This window comes from Hyposmocoma kahamanoa, unplaced genomic scaffold, assembly GCF_003589595.1.
Source record: "Hyposmocoma kahamanoa isolate Upper Pololo Valley unplaced genomic scaffold, ASM358959v1 129, whole genome shotgun sequence".
NCBI classification, from domain to species: domain Eukaryota; kingdom Metazoa; phylum Arthropoda; class Insecta; order Lepidoptera; family Cosmopterigidae; genus Hyposmocoma; species Hyposmocoma kahamanoa.
Genome location: NW_020653460.1, coordinates 115,116 through 136,318, shown reverse-complemented (window position 1 = coordinate 136,318; position 21,203 = coordinate 115,116). Strand labels below are relative to the sequence as shown.

Below are 21,203 nucleotides of genomic sequence, written 5' to 3'. Positions count from 1 at the left end.
AAAAATATTTAAAACTACGTATTTTTATTTAATAAATCAGATGCTATATAAATGACGCAAACAATTTTTTTCTTCACCTGTAAAGTCAATGTAAAGTTGTCAAAATTGCGATAGTACCGGTTGCCAGTGCACAGTCGATATGTCAGAGAAAGTGTCTGATAAAATTGCACGATTCCGCCCTCCCCTTTCCATCATAGGGGTACATGACGTAGGCCTGGGTTCCACGCCTTTGTTGTCGCTATTCCAAGGATTTGCATGCAGCATTGCGCTTTCACATTTATTTGGCGAACAGCTATGTAGTGAAATTCCCTACCTATAGAATTATTCCTTAACCGTTATAACTTGGACCTTTTAAGGTGAGAGTGCATAGGCATTATTTAAGTGTGTTTGCTCCATAATCGACCTCACCGTCACTTTCCATCAGGTGAGTTAAAGTTCAAATGCGCACTTATTTTTTATATAACAACAAATAAACATCATAAACTCTTTTTCTACTATACTTCAAAAGATTTACATGTTGAAATTGTATCCTAAACAACCGGCCTTATGATCTGTGATTTAAAAACCTTAAACTTAGCATTTTACTCCCTTCGTTCTTTTTTTAAGACGTTTCAGTATAATATTGTCCCTTTAATAAAACCGCTTTGTTTACAGAGAAAAATAAACATCAAGAAGAAATAGGAGGTTCACTCACGGGACAGGTAAAATACGCTATATATTAACACTTTTCAATAATTTTATACAAAGATTATTTTCTCGCTGTTTACTCAGCTATGAATTACCGAAGCGGGACAGCGATATTGCGCTCCTTCACCCACTTACCAGTAGGGTGCAAACAGGTACGGGCGTTTTGTGTAAGCGCAGGGCTGTGCATTATTGCATTAGATAAAAGTTGTCGATACAGATGACGTTTAATTTTGTTGTAATAGTGAAAGTAGCAACTCAAATAAAAAAGCAATCTAATTGTTAAATACACACAATACAAATTAAATATCCAAATCTACAATTAAAAACCTAAAACTAGTACAGTCACGATGGCGTGCGAAATTAATATTTACTCCAAAAATTTTAAAACATTGATAACAATGGTAATAAAGTCTTCCAATCCATTTTGAACAAAAAGTAAACAAACCTGTTTGGTTAAAATTCTAAAGCAATCACCCAATAAATCCAATAAGTAACACTTTCACGTATATTTCGAAGATTTCGACTTGATATACCATCACTTATTCATTTAAATAGCATCGTAAAATCGTATTTGAAAAATGGTAGTCTAAAACTGAGGTTATTATTCCTCTATACTTCTATGACTTGCGTATGGTTGCATAGTGCTGAAAAAAAAACATTCGGTTCAATCAATTAAAGTTTAGTAATCGATTATTAAATCAAACATTTCAATCGCAATCGAACGAGTATCTAAGTGTAAGGATTTGAAGGATTTAAATTGAAATTTTAAATATGCTTATATAGGTTATGTAAGGAAAACCGCTAGTATGACTCAGTTGAACAAATCGATAAATTCAATTAATTAATCGATTTGTAGTTGGCGTTACAATTGGCCATTACTAAACCGTCTATGGTCAGGTCAGTGACTTGTTTTACTTTTTGTTCAAAATGGATTGAAACGAAGTATAAAATAAAAAAAAGTTGCTATATTTAAACAATAGCAGATAATAAATTAATCATAGTACCGCACCGACCTCGCGCCCTTAGTGGCTCCTTTGTTTTCATCGATGACGGGGGTCGTGTTAGCAAGTCGGAGAGAGCGCAATATCGCAGTCATGCTCCGATGATTTATGGCCGCGTCAGCAGCGAGTAAATAATCTTTCCATAATATATTTTAAATTAACATTTGAACTTTTACTTATTTATTTTATATTTATTTGTGGCAACAAACACTCATACATGAAACAGTAATTTTTTACATATATTTCTCTTAAAAATAGACCTATAGTGTCAGCAGTCTAATAACCATTATAATAACTAAGACGGCTATGACATGGTATTTTGTGTAACTATTACATACTTGTATATGTTAACAGAATTTTACAAGACGGAGTTTATCAAACAATTATACTTATTAAATGCCATTTATAATTTGTAGCGCAGTTTTTTTATTTACTAAGAGTGTGAGTAACTTATTTACATAACGATACATCTATATGTATCGAGAGTATTATATAGTCGTGGACGGCTGGTCGCGCTAGACTCTTATATCATATACCATACCCATTGAAGCGGCCGCGACTCGGAGGTAAAACAGAGGCCAGTCGCCCGCGACGAGTAGCTTAGCGGAAAATGGCACTCATTTGGTACCTTTGACGGCATTGTGACGATTGTCTTTTAGTTATTTTAAAATTTCGCAAGATGACGCTATTCCTATCTTCATCAATCCATTTATTCGTCCCACTGCTGGGTCTCCTCTCAGCCGAGGGTTTAGGCCATAAACCACCAAGCTGGTGCAATGCGAGTTAGGGATTTGTGAGCCTTCTCCGACGTGCAGGTATCATGACAATATTTTTCCGCACCGAAAAGCTCATGGTAAATTTCAATAATATTTCGTATATAAATTCCGAAAAAGTCAAAGGTACGAACCCACGGCCTCTGCGTAAGCGGCTGTAGGTCAAACCACTAATAATAATAATAATAATAATCATTTATTTCGGAACTGGGTCCATAGATTGTTAGTAAAAATTACAAAATGCTTAATTCTAAGGGTTACTTACACAATACAAAAATACAAAATAAAAAAGAAACAAAATAAAACTATGCGACTGATGGTATGCTATGAAGTCGCATCCAGTGTGCGAACATCCGCGAGTCCCAGCTTGCAGATAACGCGCTCAGGATGCGGCTGGGGCTGCCGCGCAAGCGGCTTAGCATCGAGGCACACCTCTTGCGCATAATGGCTGCAAACCCGTCTGTATGCGACTCCGCAAACATCCCCGAGGCGCTACAATAGCGCAGTAGCCCCAGCAACACCCGGAACGCGTTGTTGTATTGCACGCGCAGGCCGTTGTATGTCCTCTGCGTATAGTTGACCGACAGACTGCACGTGTAGAAGGACTGACAATAAGATTTAAACAGTGTAATCTTTACTTGTCTCGTACAGCGTGCAAACCTGCGGGCTAACATTACAACAACTAAGCTACCATGGCTTTTTTATTATTCTTATGAGTTTTATTATTTACGTTTCAGGTAGGCACAGCCCTATATGTAGCCCCAGAACTTCTACAATCAGCGAGCAAAGTGATATACAACCAGAAAGTGGACATCTACTCGCTCGGCATAATCTTGTTTGAAATGTTCCACGCGCCATTGAGTACCGGCATGGAAAGAATGATGGTGCTGACCGACTTGAGAACTAAGGAGATAAGAATGCCTCGGGAATTTGAAAAGGAGGATAACGCCAAACAAATTCATGTCATCAGGCAAGTTTTAAATGTTTATTTAAAGAACCACAGTTAGCGAAGCTTTCTTTATAAGCTAAGGTCCATCAATTACAATTCGTGTTGTAATCATAAATGGCCTGGTCTCTATAAATGCTACATTGTAATTTTTTTTACCTCCTGACCTGTTCCCATCAAACGTTTTCTTTGACATTTTTAAGGCAAGAGCGAATAGGCACTATCTAGGCCACGTTTAGTGACAGTAGAGCTAATTTCGTCCAAGGAAGTACTGCCACCTTACCTAATTCTGCCGCCAAGCAGTAATGTTAGCATTACTGTATTCCGGTCTAGAAGGGTAAGGGTGCTGGTAAAATTACAGGCACAAGAGACTTGTCTACTTTTGTCTCAGGGTAACAGGCACAGTAGCAGTGCTCTTCAGATCTTTGCGATTTAAAGCTCTGAGTGGCACTGCAACTGTTATGGATAGGCATGTAGCTTATCACCAGGCGCATGACTTGTTCGTTCCGTCACTTGACATTATATATGTTGTAGCCAGTAATGAGTACGGACACTAAACGGAACGCAAGCGCGCCACCTAGCGGTGTAGTCCACACTACGTTTCCCGCGTTTCGACAGAGTCGTGACATTGTTGGCAGGCACGATCGGACACACTTTTCAATCGGGTCGTCACGGAACTGTCCTCTGTTCAGCCTAGTCCCTATTTCAATCGTTAAAGTTAATAGAAAATAGAATTAATAGAAAGTACAAGTTGTTATTCGATTTCATAGTTATTAAAATATACAGTCTTACTATTAAACGTAATATCATTGCATGATCTCTAAATTTGCCCAAATGATGTTTGAAGATTCCATGAAGAAACCACTCCGACATGTAAAAAAAAATGGTTTAAACTTATCTACATCTTTCTAATTAGTGGTCGGTCTATTTGCCAGTTTGATTATTACAGAGGAAAATATCAAATGTCAGCATTTGTAACCCTACACAGGTGGCTTCTAAATCACGACGCGTCTCTCCGTCCAACCTGCGCAGAGCTACTAGCAAGCGAGCACGTACCTCGACCAGTACCAGAAGGAGCATTATCTGGTCTCCTTTCTCACACTCTCAGCGACCGAGGATCAAGAGGATACCAGAGACTGGTAGCTGCATGTCTGGACCAGAAGCAATCGCCCGCCGAAGATTTGACGTACCATAATGACATGAAAACGAAGCCTGTCGACGTTCTTTGTTATGTTAAAGATGCTGTGGTTAAGGTAATTTTTGAAACTTTATTATGTATAGACAACGATGGTAGTCTAACGGACTTTAATATCTAAGTTACTTACATTTTCGCATTCAGATTTCTCACAGATGGCGCTACACCAAAAAAGTCGTTAAAATCGAAAAACAAAGATCTGCTACAAGCACTTAGGAAAATTCGTTAGGTCGGCTAGTTGGTTCCGTGGCTTAATTGGCATAGTGTCTTGCACGGTTTGCTGGAAGACGCTGGTTCGAATCCAGCCGTATCGAAGGAATTTTTTATACGCGTTTGATCTTTGTGTTATTAATTACTTAGAACAAACTAGTGGAGTAATTTCGCAAAAAATAATTTAATATCATGGTGGTCAAACATTGTGACATTCAGTAACTTAAAAATTATTGACATCAGTTTCATTTCTGCCGCCAAGAAGTAATATGAGAATTACTGCGTTCCGGTTTTGAAGGGCAAGGGTGCTGGCGAAGCTACAGTCACATGGAACTTGCCAATTTTGTGTTTCAGGGCACTGCAAGTGTTATGCGTAGGTGTACGCCTTGTTCATTCCGTCGCTTGATAGTGTAATAAAGATGCTAAGAGCCTATGCACATGACGTATTTTATAAATGCGTTTACGGCGCCGTCAACGCGCGTCATTTGCGCGTATATAGCCTATTATAAGGGAATAAACATTAATATTTGCTCAACTTCTGCTACCCCGATTTTTCTTCCCATATAATGAAATGATCGTTACAACAAACTGTCGATAAGCATTAAATGTTTTTTCCAATATTATTCATTGGCCAACTCACGGCATAATAATAATAACTTTACAATAATAACTATATTTCATTTCAATATAATCATGGCATAAGGTTGGAGCTCTCTAGTAAGTAAAATATACCTGTGTCACAGCTAGAAAACCGATTACATTAGTTTTAAGTTTAACAGTGACCAAAAAATGTATTAAATCAAATTTGTTTTCACAAAAAAAGATCTATCCCTGTCATCAACTCGTACGGACCATTGCTATCCAAGGACAATATATGGTGTAGCTCTGTGTACAAGTGTGGTATTCCATATGAACTGCCACACTTGTGATTTAGACTATTTTTTAATCTTTTTGTAATCATCTTCAGATCTTCCGCAGCCACGGAGCTACAGAGTTCTCACCACCTCTTCTGTTACCACGAGCAAAAGCGTGGGACCAGTACCCCAACGCCGTCAAAGTTATGACAGCCAGTGGTACCGTTTGTCATCTGCCTCATGATCTCAGGCTGCCTTTTGCTAGGTAAGTGCTTGTCCTGATACTACCGGAGATTAAACTCCTGACTTACTTATTAACTTCATGTGGTGCACACATACGATGTGACATTATTAAAAAAATGTTACACCTAGTTTAGTCCGTTAAAGAGCATGTAAATAAATGTATAAAATATATCTTCAATATTTCTATGTCCGATGTTTGGCCGGACATAGTGAAACTATACTTATTTTGTACGTACGTGTAAATTTCTATACAACCTGTGTTTTGATTTTTTTAACTACATACATTGACACCTCGTGATTTCAATACCCGTACCATGAGTTTGTAATGTTGAAATCACTAGTAACCGTATAAAACCAGTCTTGACAGTTGCGATACGGCGTCGATTGCCCCCTACTACAGATTACATTACCTTTCTGAAGGGGGCGCAGTCGACTCGCTTTACTTTCTTTGCCGAAATCACCAAGTCATTAAAAATACAAGTTTACGTACAGAATGAGATTCAACAAATCGTTTGCAACATTCAACAAAGTAATTTGGTAAGATGTAGTAGCAGTAGAGCTTCTTGTAAAAAAATTCGTCCAGGTTAGTACTGCCACAATCAGTAGTGTCAGCATTACTGCGTTCCGGTTTTGAAGGGTAAGTGTGTTGGTGAAATTACAGGCACGTAGGACTTGTTAACTTATGTCTTAGGGTGACGAGCTCAGTGGCAGTGCCCCTCAGATCTTTGCGATTTGAATCTCTGAGTGGAACTACTGTTATGGACAGGCGTGTAGCTAACCATCAGGCGCACGACTTGTTCTTCCTGTCACTTGATATTATATAAAAAAAAATGGTAGGTATTCCCCGGTCTCCGTCACGCACATTGTGATGGAACGCGGCCGCTGACTCAAAACTTGTTTCGTCAGCGGTCACGTGCCTTATCACCTTCAGTGATTACACCTTTTCGTCGTTTCGGTCTACTTCGGCTGCGAATTAGGTTGTCAAAAGACTTCGTAACTCCGGTGCAAAAGCGGGTTCGTTGCCGAGTCCGAGAAGGCGACCTGTAAATACACTATAATTGTTTTAATTTCGTTTGTTTCTACAGGCATATAGCTTACACGGGTACGAAATGTATGCGTCGCTACGTTGTCGATCGCGTGTACAGAGAGAAGCACGTGCAAGGCTTTCATCCGAGAGAGATAATTGAGTGCGCGTTTGATATCATCACTCCCAAGACAGGTACTACAAACACTTTTATAACGTTGTTGTCTTCGTCAAAAAACAATATCGTATTCTGTCTCACTACTGATGTAATGTGCCAGATAACCACAGCAATTACTTAGTCTCAAACTAAACAGTAGAGATCCTTGTGAAAGAGTTCAGCCAGGTTAATACTGCCACCTTATCCATTACTGCAGCCAAGCATTAATGTCAGCATTACTGTGTTCCGGTTTTGAAGTGTAATGACGCTGGTGAAATTACAGGCACATGGGACTTGTCAACTTATGTCTCAGGGAGGTGGGCGCAGCGGCAGTGCCCATCACATCTTTGTGATTGAAAGCTCTGAGTGGCACTGCAACTGTTATGGACAGGCGTGTAGCTTACCGTCAGACGCACGACTTGTTCGTCTCGTCACTTGATATTACAAAAAAAAAAAACTAGAGAATTCCCTGTATTTGTGAGTACCAGTGCAACGACTTTCACTCTGGGGCACTTCCCAGACACCAGACCTACATCCCCCAGATCACCAGAACCAATTTGGTGAAAAAATTGCTTGCTAAATTATTCAAATGTTGTTATGTGAAACGAAATAATATAAAAAAACCTATTTCATTGATAATTGAAATAAATAGATAAGTCATTTGGCACTTTTTCAATCAACTTGTTATTGAATATCGTCAAATAAATCTTGTTGAAATTATCTCTTGTGCAGGGCGACATAACGTCGCCTTAGAGTGATAATCTCGCATACGCGTTTTCACATAGTTTTTTTTACTGATTTTTGTTGTAGAAAAAAATATAGTATTATAAGTAATATAGTATCTGAAAAAGGTAAATTTAACAAATTAAAATGCTAATAATAACAAACATTATTGCGTTTACTGCATTTTACACCGCATTTTTTTCTTCGTCGTGAATAATTACATAGAAATCACATAGGAGGTATTCACTCTAAGACGATGACTGACTGATAACCGTAACGTGAACTGTCACACCTCTTTACCGCGCAGCGGGAACCGACTCAGTTAGCGGTAGGCCTTTAAATTCTGTTTTGAAACCTCTAGTCTTAGTGCGCGTTCCCATTATGTCACAACGTTTTATTTATCGTTAGACGACTGTCTCGGCTAGCCTGTTCCCACATCACGACTATCTGTCGTGACTGTGATAATAACGCAGACACTCAACATAGCCCCGCACTAGGAGAAACCCTGTGTCGCGGGTGCCATGGACACATTCATAGACAACCACAAATTTCACTCAAACTCATGAGAGAAATAAATGTAGGCCATATAAATATTTCTCCCGGGAATCGAAACCTGGGACCTCTGCGTGGCAGTTCGGCATTTAGTAGAGGCAGTTTTTTTATTGACGTTTATTTTATCATTGAACGACTGTCGTGTCTAGCTGTTGCCATTAGATCGTGACGACAACTTATCGGTTCACGGCAGCCGCCTTGTCGTTCGCACGACAAAAAAGTCGTGAACGACAGTTAATAGTATTGCATTATATGTGAACAACGTCATTTAAATATACAAGCCACGACACTTTAAACTGCAGGACTATCTGTCGTCACGACATAATGGGAACGCGCCCTTATATAATTTGAACCAAACATTTCAGATACCTTCTGGGCGGATGCAGAGCTGTTAGTGGTAGCAAGTCGAGCGGCTGCTGAGAGCTCCCTTAAAGTGTCGATACAGTTGAACCACGCGGAGTTGTTGAGAACGCTGTTGCTCTGCTGCGGGGTGCCGTTGGATAAGCAGGCCGATATTTACCCTGTACTCGTCGATGTTAGCTTTGGTGAGTGTTGCTTTATAGAGTTTTAGAATAGAATAGATTTAATTAGTTATTACAGGCATAGACTATACATACATAGATAAATTGTTAGTAATATCTTCACCTAGAATAGGTTAGTATACACAACATAACGACGCAACATAATATTTATTTAATATACAGAGCGTCTCACGGCTATGCCACATGGAAGGAAAGTACCTTAAATACCGTAGATAGAAAATTTTACTGAAAGAAGGCTTAATTTTGATTTTAAAAACAAATCGAACTGCGTGCAAAGATTTTTAAATAATCGCCGGTCTGAATCGGGGATGTGAAATGTGAAAAAACAAACAATACAGGTGTTTGTTTTTTATGACAAAAATCCGTGGTACTAACCCGTTTAGCTCATGGAGGTAGTCTCGATCTCTGATGTTTCAAAACAAAAAAAAATATATTGTAAATGTTGAATGTGTAAAAATGTTATTTACAAAGAGTAACCCCTAAAGTTTCTTGCTCATTCTTCTGTTTCAAATGTAATCATGCTTACTTATGAAATAAAGATTATTTTCAATTTGAAAAGTATAGTAAAATTACAGGTGCTTTTTGTCATTTTTGGCAGGTTCGATTACCGGTACAGACAGGCGATTATTTAAAAATCTTTGAATGCAATTCGAATTGTTTTTAAAATCAATTCCAACTACTTAACACAATTTCCCTCCGTGTGGCATAGCCGTGGGATGCCACATGTGGTATATGCAAACACATTTGATTTGCCCAACCCAGTATTTTAGAATTGGACAATCAAATCTGCTGCAACCATTTTTAGGATGCTGTTTGTGAGATACCTTTTTCCGCATTGTCGCTTGGAAGCTGTCTACTTGCGCTTCTACGAACATGCCTGATGCACTGTACCATCTTGGTAGTCCCAACAGCGTTCTGAGAGCGATATTAATTGAACGCGTAGGGCGTTAACCCAAAGGCCGCCAGAGTAAAATGATTGGCTGTAAGCTTTGACTAAAGTAATTTTAAAATCGATGGAGCTTGGACTGTAGTAGTAGAGCTCCTTGTGTAAGAGTTCGTCCAGGGAAGTACTGCAACCTTGCCTATTTCTGCCGCCAAGCAGTAATGTCAGCATTACTGTGTTCCGGTTTTGAAGGGTAACCACAACTATATATTTCCAGGACGTATAACAAGTCTCCAGCTACAAACCCACCTGACCTCCCTCTGCATCACCAATCGCGACGTATCGAACCTGCTCCGTCTTATGGAAGCTGATGTGGCAGTATGCGAAGTGAAGGAGCTCGTGACGCCATTGGTGAAGCAAGCCAAATGGTGCAAAATCGTCAATCAAGCCGTCTATGAATTAGAAGCCGTGTATAGGAACGCCAAAGCTCTGGGATGTGACGTAAGTGTCCTTACTATGAGGCTTAAATTTGCATATATTGTGGTAAATCCTGAAAAGTCGCTTTTTGGACTTTGAAAAATTAATGCTGGTCTTGACTCATGATGTCAATATTAGTTTTATTAGTAGAAGACATCGATTTGTGGAACTCTACGGCTCGTGTGAACGAACTATGTCCAGCATAGACCAGCGATAACAACTTCTTTTAAATCTCAAACTACGGCTGTTATATATAATTGCAAAAAGAAAATATTTAAAACTAGAAACTTCGATTGTAATTTGTGAAAGATATGTCATTTTAGAGGTAGTGAAATAACAAATTTCCATGTGCTTAAAAATAAACGGCTGCGTTAAATTACGAGCAATGCGCCGTTGTTGCCTGATGGCCTCTATATTTTCCTAAGGCGCTCAGCCTGAACTGCAGTTGTAGTTCAAATCTATTTCGTCAGCTTTTGAACATGCATTTCAAAATGTGTTCAGATATAACACTCGTAAGAAATATATACCATATATACTCATTTCATATATCGATTATTTTATTGTTTGGATGGATTGATCTCATTTCTGACTCCTAAGATACAAGTTTTCTTAATTTACGAGTCAGGGAATCGCTTAATTGTTACGAAAAACCTACGCAATATACCACCAAATGTTACTTTTGTGAATAAATATTTTTATTATACTAAATTATATTTGGTATTCAAAAATATTATTTTACTCTCTGTTTTTTAGTCTGAGTCAGGATCTTACCATGTAACTTTCATTTTTCGGCTTTAATAGTATTTGATGTTACTGATATTCCTTTTTTTGTGGACAGTGCCCAATAACAATAGCGCCGTTCCTGGCATACAACGCGACGCAGCATAGTGGGGTATTTTGGCATATGACCGTATTGCGCGACAGCCACAAGCCGAGTAACAAACGCCGCGCTGGTGACCTCATCGCTGCCGGCGGCAGGTATGCATAATGGCCCATTTACGCGAAGAGAGATATCGAGTTCTTAGGTTTTCGCGATTGTTACACTTCATTTAAATCGCGTATATTTGTTTTTTCAAACAATCCTCCAACGTTCCGGGGCCGTTTATAAATGTCATGGTCACGGCTGAGGCTGGGTTTGTTCAAATAAACACAAATATACGCGATTTAGTTTCGAAAAAATAGTTTCATTTCCGTTTCTCGTCTCGAAGATACGATTATCGAAAGAATATAAAAAAGTTTCTTCATGTAAACATTCAACGTGGACAATCGCCTCGCCTTTGACTATTGAAGTCGCCATGTAAACAGAACAATATCTTAGTAGTCACTGAACTCAAATGGCAAACTGGCACTCAAAACGGTTCAAACCGATTTGTACGATATTGTATATGTAAGATACACTGCAAAAATGTTTACGAGTATGTGTTTATACTCGTATAACATTTAGTATATAAATACTAGTCGAGAACTCGTAGCCAAGAATCTCCTTACTATATATTTCGTTGTTATAAAGTTACTTGCGAATTTCGTATGGCGTAATCGGGAGCGAGATTTTAGTTCTTCCCAGTATGTAAACATTATTATACGTTAATCTTATGGCGATCATTCATCTTCGATTTAAATAAATGCCTTAAGAGTGAGGATTTTTCCACGTTCCCTGCAAAAACAGGTATGACGGCCTAGTCGAAGAGTTCTGGAAGGTGGCTCGCGCAGAAAGCGACAACGACAGCGCTGAGCTCAAGTGCAATTCTCTTGGCTTCTCCATGTCGCTAGAGCGAATGGCCGCCATATTGAAAAAGATGGAGACCGAGGTGCCAAATACGAGACATAATGCTGAGGTTCGTATAATGATTTTATCTGCACACATATCATAAACCCTCTAGGATGTGTTCAAGAACCGCAAATTACGACCAGCACAAAGATAATTTATTTTGTTAAAACAAATGTCTTATCTGTGAAAATGTTATTATTGCTTTAATAACACCAGTTTTTTTTTATTACATCCAAATTTCGATCACCGTCACTGTCACTTGATATTATAAAAAAGACTATCTTATTTGCGCTCGAAAGTATCAGAATAAGCCACTTTTCTACGATTTTAGAGGTTTTGCACGAGATAATTGACACGACCACAACGTACAAAGCGAAAATGGTGAACTGAGCTCAAATTTGTGGAACTCCTCGAACTGTTGGCACGCGTACCACGCAAACGAAACACTACTACTGTATTTATTGTTCTGTTTGCAGTCAACACTGATCTGCGTGTGCGTGTGCGGCACGGCGGGCAGCGGCCGCGACGGGCAGGCGGCTACGCGGCGCGCACACCTCGCAAGGGACTTGTGGGCGGCTGGGTACGTTGACCAAACTCACAAATCGACTTGGGCGTTTAAACGAAAAGCACTTTAAAAAGTTCGATTTTGAATATAAGGACATAAGCACGCTTATAATTTTTAGTTGTAAACGTTGCTCGGTTCAATACTCAACAACATTAACCTACCAATAAATGGACATCGGGTCTAATACAAAAAACCACGAAAGAAATGTTTACCTTCGACTGAAAATTACTTGAACACAACAGTAATGGAGTAGCCTTTCTCGTAAATATTAATTAATTTTTATATATATTATTATGTCGATTTTTATACAAATTCACTGGATTATAATAAAGAGTTGGGCAGATACAAATATTACTACAAATGTAAAAATAAGCGTGTACTATAAGAAATGTACCGATATTCCAACTAAACGTAAACTCAAATATCCCTAATTCCGAAAACTGATTTATAATGTAACCGTTACGCTTTCGAGTAATTTTGATGCTTTTCACAAAGCCAAAATTAGCTTTTGTTTTGTAATCTTCCTAAAAAAATACATTTGACATTATGAGAATTCGAGTTAATGTTATTTCGGGCAACTGTATTTTCTGACTTCTGACAGGTAATCCCAAGCCGTAAAACGAGTACAACAATATTTTGTTAGTTACTGCTAACGTTTAATAAAAAAATCATTTAAAAAATAAGATTAAAATCAAAGCGACTCTATAGTTTCTTTGTTCTAAATATTTCAATCGCTTGTGGTTCGAACAATTGAAAATGACCAAGAAGTTTATATATGCTTCTTGAAACTGATGTAATGGGTCTCTTTTCATCTTTTGCGCATCCAATGTGTAGAAAAAGGACAGTTAGCTATTTGATTATTTTGTGTGCTTTTGTCATTTATATTTACCATTCATATATATCAATAAATTAAATACTATAAAACTGTACAAAATAACACTTTAAAATGAGAACTATGATAACATAATATATATTGAAGATGGTGTGTAGCATGATAGTAATTTGGGATAGATATAATTGTCGAAACTGGCTGAGGAGTTGACTTTATCCGGAACTATAAAAGGTTCCCTATGTAATATAAAATAATAATAAAAAAACGAAACTCCTACTTGAAAATGGTGACTTCTGTAATTGACATGTCATAACAATTTGCAGTTTGTGTAGTACCTGTAGCTGAGAGTACAAGGATTAAATATTATAAATTAACGTTATAGATACAACTGCTGCGCGTGGAGCAGCGTAAGCGCTGATGCGCACGAGTTGATCCGCGCTGACATCGTTCTGCAGCAGGACGACGCCTGCGTCAGAGCCACTTGTTGGAGCCGCTGCAGGTGAGAACAGGGCAACTGTACAATATAGCAGCATGTTTATACACATAAATGTTCAGTACCTACATAATTAAAAACAACTAGACTGAAATTTCAGTAGATTACGCAATGTAGACTATGCAACAGATTATTAAACTTCCAACGCAAAGTCGAAATATTAGTATAAAAAATTTAAAGGGTTATTTTAAAAATACAATTGTAGCAGCTGATTTCATACAAAATAAATATTACGTAGTGACTACGAAGCCCTCTCATGTACATACGACGAGACGAACTATCACTTTATGGTTACTCTCAGCGCGTGTGTATGGTGAAACTTGGTAGCATAATAGATTTCCATATTGATTCACGGCATTAACATGGAGAATATTGACTCGGCTAAAACACATAACAAATACTCCCGTACCTCCGCTCCTACACGCGTACGCATGCACGAGTTCACGCACGCATGCATGTACTCATACGCATGTTCATGTTGGTTTGTTTGAAAAACAAATTGAAGCGACTTAGATCCCAAAAAAATAGGTTAATTTCCTACGGATACCGGATGTTTAAAACAGAATAAAATCACAGTAAATATGCCATATAAGTTGATAAATATTGTTGCTACATTGTAAATATTAATTTTTAACATTGTAATATTAAAAATATACATTAGAAGCAGAGGTAAGGTAGTCTTTCTTGGCGTTTTCTGCAAGCCCAGTATCCGCCATGTGCGTGATTATATGTACAGGGTATAATGGTTACGTGTGCCTTGGCGATTATTCCATAAATATAACAGATACGAAAAAGCTTTAAACTGATATCGAAAGTACCTTATCTAACGTGTAAATTGACACCAATAACTTTTAAAAAATAAAACTAGTAATATCCAAAATTTTAGCTTTAAACTCCCCCATACATTTAATATGACATTCGTAGAAAGGCTTTAGTTTATCTACTGTATTTATTCATTTATTTATATTTATTTAATTTTTTACTAAGTTATTGACTATATTAGTTAGGTAACGTACTTTCGGTATCAGTTGAAAGCTTTTTGATATCTCTATACTAATAGAATAACCGCACACACATAACGATTACACTCTGTATAATTTATTAATCCTATTTCAGAGTGCTCGAACATAAAGTGCCGTTCATAGATGTGCTCGATTTCCTGAAGCAAAAAGTCAATCCGAACACAACTCGATACTCAGAAGGTAATAATAATAATAATTAGATCAATTTGCTTAAAATATATTATATGTATATTTTTTTTATTAATTGGTTGTATTAATGCTTCCCGAGTTACACATTTTATATTACAATCACAAGATGCCGCTATTATTAATACAACAGTAAATTATACACTTGTGTATTTTTGAATTTCAATATTCCTCCACTAACTGGCTTTCATTATGTTATTATAACTAGATCTTATCTAATGACGCGTATACACGCATAGCCCCGCACTTGGGAAACTCTATATCGCAAGTACCATGGACACACACATAGGCAACAACAAATGACACCCAAACTCACGAGAGAAATAAATGTAGGCCTTAGAAATATTTCTCCCGGCCTGGGAATCGAACCCGTGATCTCTGCGTGGCAATCCAGCATGGCAACCCTTCGGCTACCGAGGCAGATTTCTACTTGCTGGGTTTGGCATTTTTTAGATGTGTTAGTGTTGAAAATGAGCGATAACTGCTTTCAAAATCCTTGAAAACAATTTGCATATTATATACGTACATACATAGTACAGTACATAAAATTGACAGTTTAAAGCCCAAAAGCGATACGCGCTTATAAGCAACTAGTGACTGCAGTTGATAAGATAGAGAAGTCGATTAAGTAATGTCATCGGCTTATGAATAGAGATGGAAAAAAACTGATTATAATAATGCTATGTTTAAAATAAACGTGCTTATAAAAGCTCGTTTTACTTAAACGCTTTGCAATTTAAAGCTAACAAAATCGTTTAGAAAAACATTTAAGCCCATAAGACTTTATGTTAAGAAAATCTTGCAACATTGTGTTGACAGCGAAAAGCGAGAGTAGGCTAATAAAAGTTTTAAGATACGAGTAAGTAAGTTTATTTGTAAAACACGAGTTTTGTTTACTTTTATAACATTATTTCCACATTGATTGATTTGTTTAGGAAACATTTTTCATTTAATATCTAGATTCTTTTCGGTGGAGTAGGTAATCGTCAAACATCTCGCCATTCTCGCATTCTGCGCCTTAGCTTTAAGCTAGGAAGGACTAATCATTCTAAAGGATTTTGGATTTATTTTTTTCAAATAACGTTGGTCATGTTAACGTATGTGATCGTCCGCTTGTCCCAGAAGATCCCCACCACCGTTCTGTGGTAACTACTGTAGATTTTTTTCAATTATACACAATTAAGCCGCGCCCTTATATTAAGTACCTATATAATACTGGTGATTTTAATTCTATATGTGCCGACCTGGATGCTGTCGATTGGCACTCTGCGCTTAATAGTCGAAGTATCGAAGATACGGTCTCGTTCGTTTATTATACTATTTACAGCTTGCGTGATAAATATGTATTAACAGTACCGCAGTTTCGCCTTGCCGTAAGTACCCGTTATGGTACAAGCGACCCTTAATTAAATTATTAAGAGAAATTTTTATTTATCGAGTTCTTAGGTTTTCGCGATTGTTACACATAAGAAATGAAACTACTTTTCCGGATTTAAATCGCGTATATTTGTTTTTCCAACCGTGACCATGGGACCGTAATAAATGTGTACGGTACAATATTTCGGCTAACTTAACCTACTTATTGCACGTGTAAATGGTTATAAAAGACAGTTGACAACTCGCTTCCCTAGCGATCGGCCACAGATAAGCTTTCAAACTATACTGTACACTTTTTACTTAATACATCAACTTATTACGAAAATTGTGATTTACGTTATCTCAACATCCTACTCTGCTTAACTTACTATTTCAAACTTAGATGTCCAGAGACCCATACATAATGACTGACTATTTTCTTTTCTAGGTTCAGCGACTCGTTCGGTAAGTTGGACTGACACAGAGAAATCAAATAGTCCAAACACTTCCATTACCTTCATCACGGCGAGTGAACGAATGACCAAAAACTCCAAAAGGCATTGTGAAAATCAGGTAAGTTTGCATAATTTTGTCACCGTGCGATTTACTTTATTGTCAAATCCCACCTTTTTCACCCAATTTACAGGTTCCTGGCCATTTACTTTTGAAATTTTCAATCGTTCTCAAATTCCTTTTCTTGATTGTTCTTACGTTTTGGTTCGTTCCGTTTTCACTCCCATCAAAATTCTCGAAGCAAAAAGACTCGATAAACAGAGTCATTACATACAACTTCACCTTATTTCACTGTTTTTAAGCACTGGATATTTATAGCCTGTATACACAGGCCCTTTTGGGGTAAGTGTCTGGACTGTTTATGATAACCCGCAGTCAGGGAGTGTTTTATACTGTTATACCCGTTTTTATATTGTTTGTTTTTGTTCTCTTTGCTCTTACTTATAATAAATTAATGTAATGCTTTCTCTTTATTATGCAAAGCCTACGTGACACAGTTTTTAACCGACTTCAAAAAAGGAGGAGGTTCTCAATTCGACTGTATGCTTTTTTTGTTTTTTGTATGTATGTTACGCGATAACTCCGGTATTTGTGAACCGATTTTCATTATTCTTTTTTTGTTGGAAAGGGGGTACTTCCATAGTGGTCCCATTTCATTTTGAAGGAAATCATCCACCTCTAATGGTGGCTGTTGACGCATGAACATTCATTTTTATAAATAGCGCTTAAATTTTCTTAAGGAGCAATTATTTTAATGATTGATTTTGCTATTTCTCCAATTCAAGGCGTTTTTCTCTCAATAATCGTTGAGTAGTGAGAACCGATTTTTATTATCTCCAGTTATTTCAATAAAACTTAGTAAATAGACGTAACTCCACGTACTTTTGAGGTCGGGATTTTTAGTATTCTGTACTGAGATTATTATTTCTACATAATACGTAATTATCAATTTATAAACGAGAATATATAATATTGGTTTAATTCAGTTGCACGTCATCATATGACACAAATCGTGTCCTGTCGATTCCACAATTTCGAGTTGGCACTCGGTTTCATGTGCGATGTGAGAACTGTGACAAGACCCATTGTCGGCAGATCAACACGCAGGTGACGTCGACGCTGGCGCTGCTGGGGCTGCAGCCGCTGTTCGCGCGCGTGCGCGTGCACGTGCTGGCGCTGGCGTGCGAGGCGGCGTGCGTGCGCGCGCTGGCCGCGCACCTGCTGGCGCCGCTGGACGCGCACGACCTGCGCGGCGCCTGCGCGCCCGTCTTCGACGCGTGAGTGCCCGCCGCCTTCTGCGACGCCGATTACTGTTATGTACAATCGCTGGAGACACACAGTCACCTTAATAGTAATTTATGTGATTTCGTAGTAATACGAATCGACTGGCGAGTGTTTTAATGCGTAATTATGTACAGTTACATACACTGCTTTATCTACACACATGTGATAAGCTCTCTGTGATGTGTTCAGGAACCGCCTGTTACGACTGGCGACATGGCGGCAAATAAAAACTTTTCTCACGCATGTCACACAACCGTAGTTTTTATTTTTAATTCATAATTCATAGACATACTACAATCGGCCCCAACTATCATATCGTTCGATATCAAGTAACGTGTGAAATTGTCAAAATTGTTTGCTATTGACATTTCAATCCGAATAAAACTTCATTTCGACTGATATTAGAATTGCGGTCCAATCAAATTGTTTTGTTTTTCAGTAATGTTCGAAATTTGATTTGAAGCAATAATAACATTTTTACAGATGAGAAACTTGTTCTAACAAAACAGTTTACCTTTATGCTGGTCGTAATTTGCGGTTTTTGAACACTTTACCTTTAAATCGCAAATATCTGAGGCGCACTACCACTGCGCCCGTCACCCTGAGACATAAGTTCACAAGTCCCATGTACCTGTAATTTCACCACAGTAATGCTGACATTACTGCTTGGCGGCAGAAAGAGGTCAGGTGGCAGTACTTCCCAGGACAAACTCTTTCACAAGTAGCTCTACTGCTACTATTTTGTTCTAAAATTTGTAAATTACAAAGCGCCTCTGAGTTGCCTTTACTCGTGAACGGACGTATTTATTCTTTTTTTCAGATACCAGAAAAGTCAGGACATCCTTGACGAAACGCTGAAGGAGCTTACGAACATTGCAAAACAAAATAATCAGAACCGATCGTCAGACGAAACACAGCTTTATGCTTTGTACTCTATACCTGATTCTCTCTGCAGGATCATTACGTAGCACTGCACCCCGGACACTCCATACAACAGTCGACAATTATTTACCTACTATTACTACATACAGCAAGGCGCTATCTGCACACGCGCAAATGTGTGCGTGAAGTGGCAGGGTTACCCATCACTTGCTCGCACTATTACGTTACGTGGTCAGAGCGGCAACATAGAGAAAATTCTACCGCGAATCTGTTATCTATAATTCTATTATAGAATCCTAATAAGTACACATGTTCATTACGTTATCTATATCGATATAATATTATGTTTTTCATTAATTCCCTAACTAGAATAATATTGAAGATTTATTTTTAAAATATATTAAAAGCACTTTGGACAGGTACCTTTAAAAAACGTAACCAAAGATTTGAAATTGCGTGTCCAACCTTATCATTGCCTAGTTAATAATTAGATATATTCACTACGTAATGTTTATTGGCAATCAAAATTGAAAATTCGAGAACCCTTGCCTAGCTCACGAAGTTATGGCGTCTTATTATATTGATACAATAAATCTGTATTATATATTACTCTGCACTAAAGAAAACAATAACTGAATAAGTCTCAGACACAAGTTTGTTTACTTACTACGTTTCATCTTTAAAAAAACGAAAGAAACTACTCTCTTTATCCCGTTTAGATGATTATAAACAGCCGTACACAGCACAATTTACGACCATTATAAATAGTAACGTAAAATGATGTTATATATTGACGTACAAATTTCGTAATGAATAAATGAAAACTATATTCAAATATCAAAGCCGTTTTAGCGCGAAAATGGCTCGCCGACAGCCTTGTTCTCGTTCAGTCAATGTGACCGTCAATGTGCGGGGCGTGGTGCGGTATCTAAAGCTAGGGAGGAGCAGAGAGTGTCCGTTCTCATTACTTATTTGTTCTCTGGTAGCACAATGAATGCCATATAGGACGCAAGCCTTACGAAGTAGAACTATGCTTCAACAACCAATAATATTTTAAAACTGTATGGAAAAAAACTAATATTATAATAACGAAAAACAGCTGTGCTACGCCTGTAGCGGGCCATACGAGCGTAAATTTGTGAGTTATGTCGCGTATTTTGTCTCGTAGTTTACGTTTGACTTCGGTTGAAATTCGGTTGGGGCGAACCAGACGAATGTATTTTTTTCAGTTGCTTTCAAGCTTTTGTACGGGTGTTTGTGTCATATAGTGTAATGGATTCATAAAAAAATTAAAATAAATTAGTTTGCTACTCCGCCAACCCAGTGAATTGCAAAATAACTGCGCTTGCGTTGAATATTTTTTCATGCAGTTAATTTTTTATTAACATGGACTTCCGCAAAGTAACGCCTGAATCTATTAATTACGTAATGGATTCATCGAAAGCAGATGTACATTTATGAATAATAATAACGCATACATATAGAAGAAATAAATGTAAGAATACACCCGACCCGGGACCTCAGCGTGGCACTCCAGCATGTTAACCGTCCGGCCACAGAGGCAGTTATGAAGCATTACATGATGTTAGGAAAGTATCTACAAGCTGGGTACATGTTCTCAATATGGAAAGAAGTATAGGCAGTCTGATATGAACATTCCAGATGAATTAGTAAAATACTACTACATACCAATAAATGTTTACTCTCCACCCGCACAAGCACGTCACGCAGTTCAACCGAAGTACGGTGAACCGGACAAATCGGACTGTTTTTAACACACATTCATAGCCCCGCATTAAGGAAACCCTGTGTCGCGGGTGCATGGACACACACATAGACAACCACAAATTACACCCAAACTCACGAGATAAATAAATGTAGGTCATACAAATATTTCTTCCGGCTTGGGAATCGAACCCGGGACCTCTGCGCGGCAGCCTAGCATGTTAACCGTTCAGCCACGAAAGTAGTCATATTAGGTAGGACTTTAATAAAACAGAATTAATTGACTCACAAAACGCGACTCACAGGTCAA

General features: G+C 38.0%; 1 protein-coding gene across 1 annotated transcript in view; it reads left to right on the top strand.

Moving 5' to 3' along the window:
- Positions 1–19,322, top strand: part of LOC113240280 (eIF-2-alpha kinase GCN2) — a 66,363-nt gene extending 47,041 nt beyond the window's left edge. The window contains exons 15-29 of the mRNA XM_026477540.1: positions 655–701; positions 3,199–3,431; positions 4,396–4,660; positions 5,780–5,931; positions 6,995–7,128; positions 8,731–8,910; positions 10,068–10,291; positions 11,106–11,245; positions 11,934–12,102; positions 12,512–12,615; positions 13,815–13,931; positions 15,042–15,127; positions 16,938–17,062; positions 18,098–18,279; positions 19,107–19,322. Coding sequence (XP_026333325.1) covers positions 655–701; positions 3,199–3,431; positions 4,396–4,660; positions 5,780–5,931; positions 6,995–7,128; positions 8,731–8,910; positions 10,068–10,291; positions 11,106–11,245; positions 11,934–12,102; positions 12,512–12,615; positions 13,815–13,931; positions 15,042–15,127; positions 16,938–17,062; positions 18,098–18,279; positions 19,107–19,254 — 2,306 coding nt within the window. The 3' untranslated portion in view covers positions 19,255–19,322. The remainder of the gene's footprint in view (positions 1–654; positions 702–3,198; positions 3,432–4,395; positions 4,661–5,779; positions 5,932–6,994; positions 7,129–8,730; positions 8,911–10,067; positions 10,292–11,105; positions 11,246–11,933; positions 12,103–12,511; positions 12,616–13,814; positions 13,932–15,041; positions 15,128–16,937; positions 17,063–18,097; positions 18,280–19,106) is intronic.
- Positions 19,323–21,203: the final 1,881 nt, after the last annotated feature.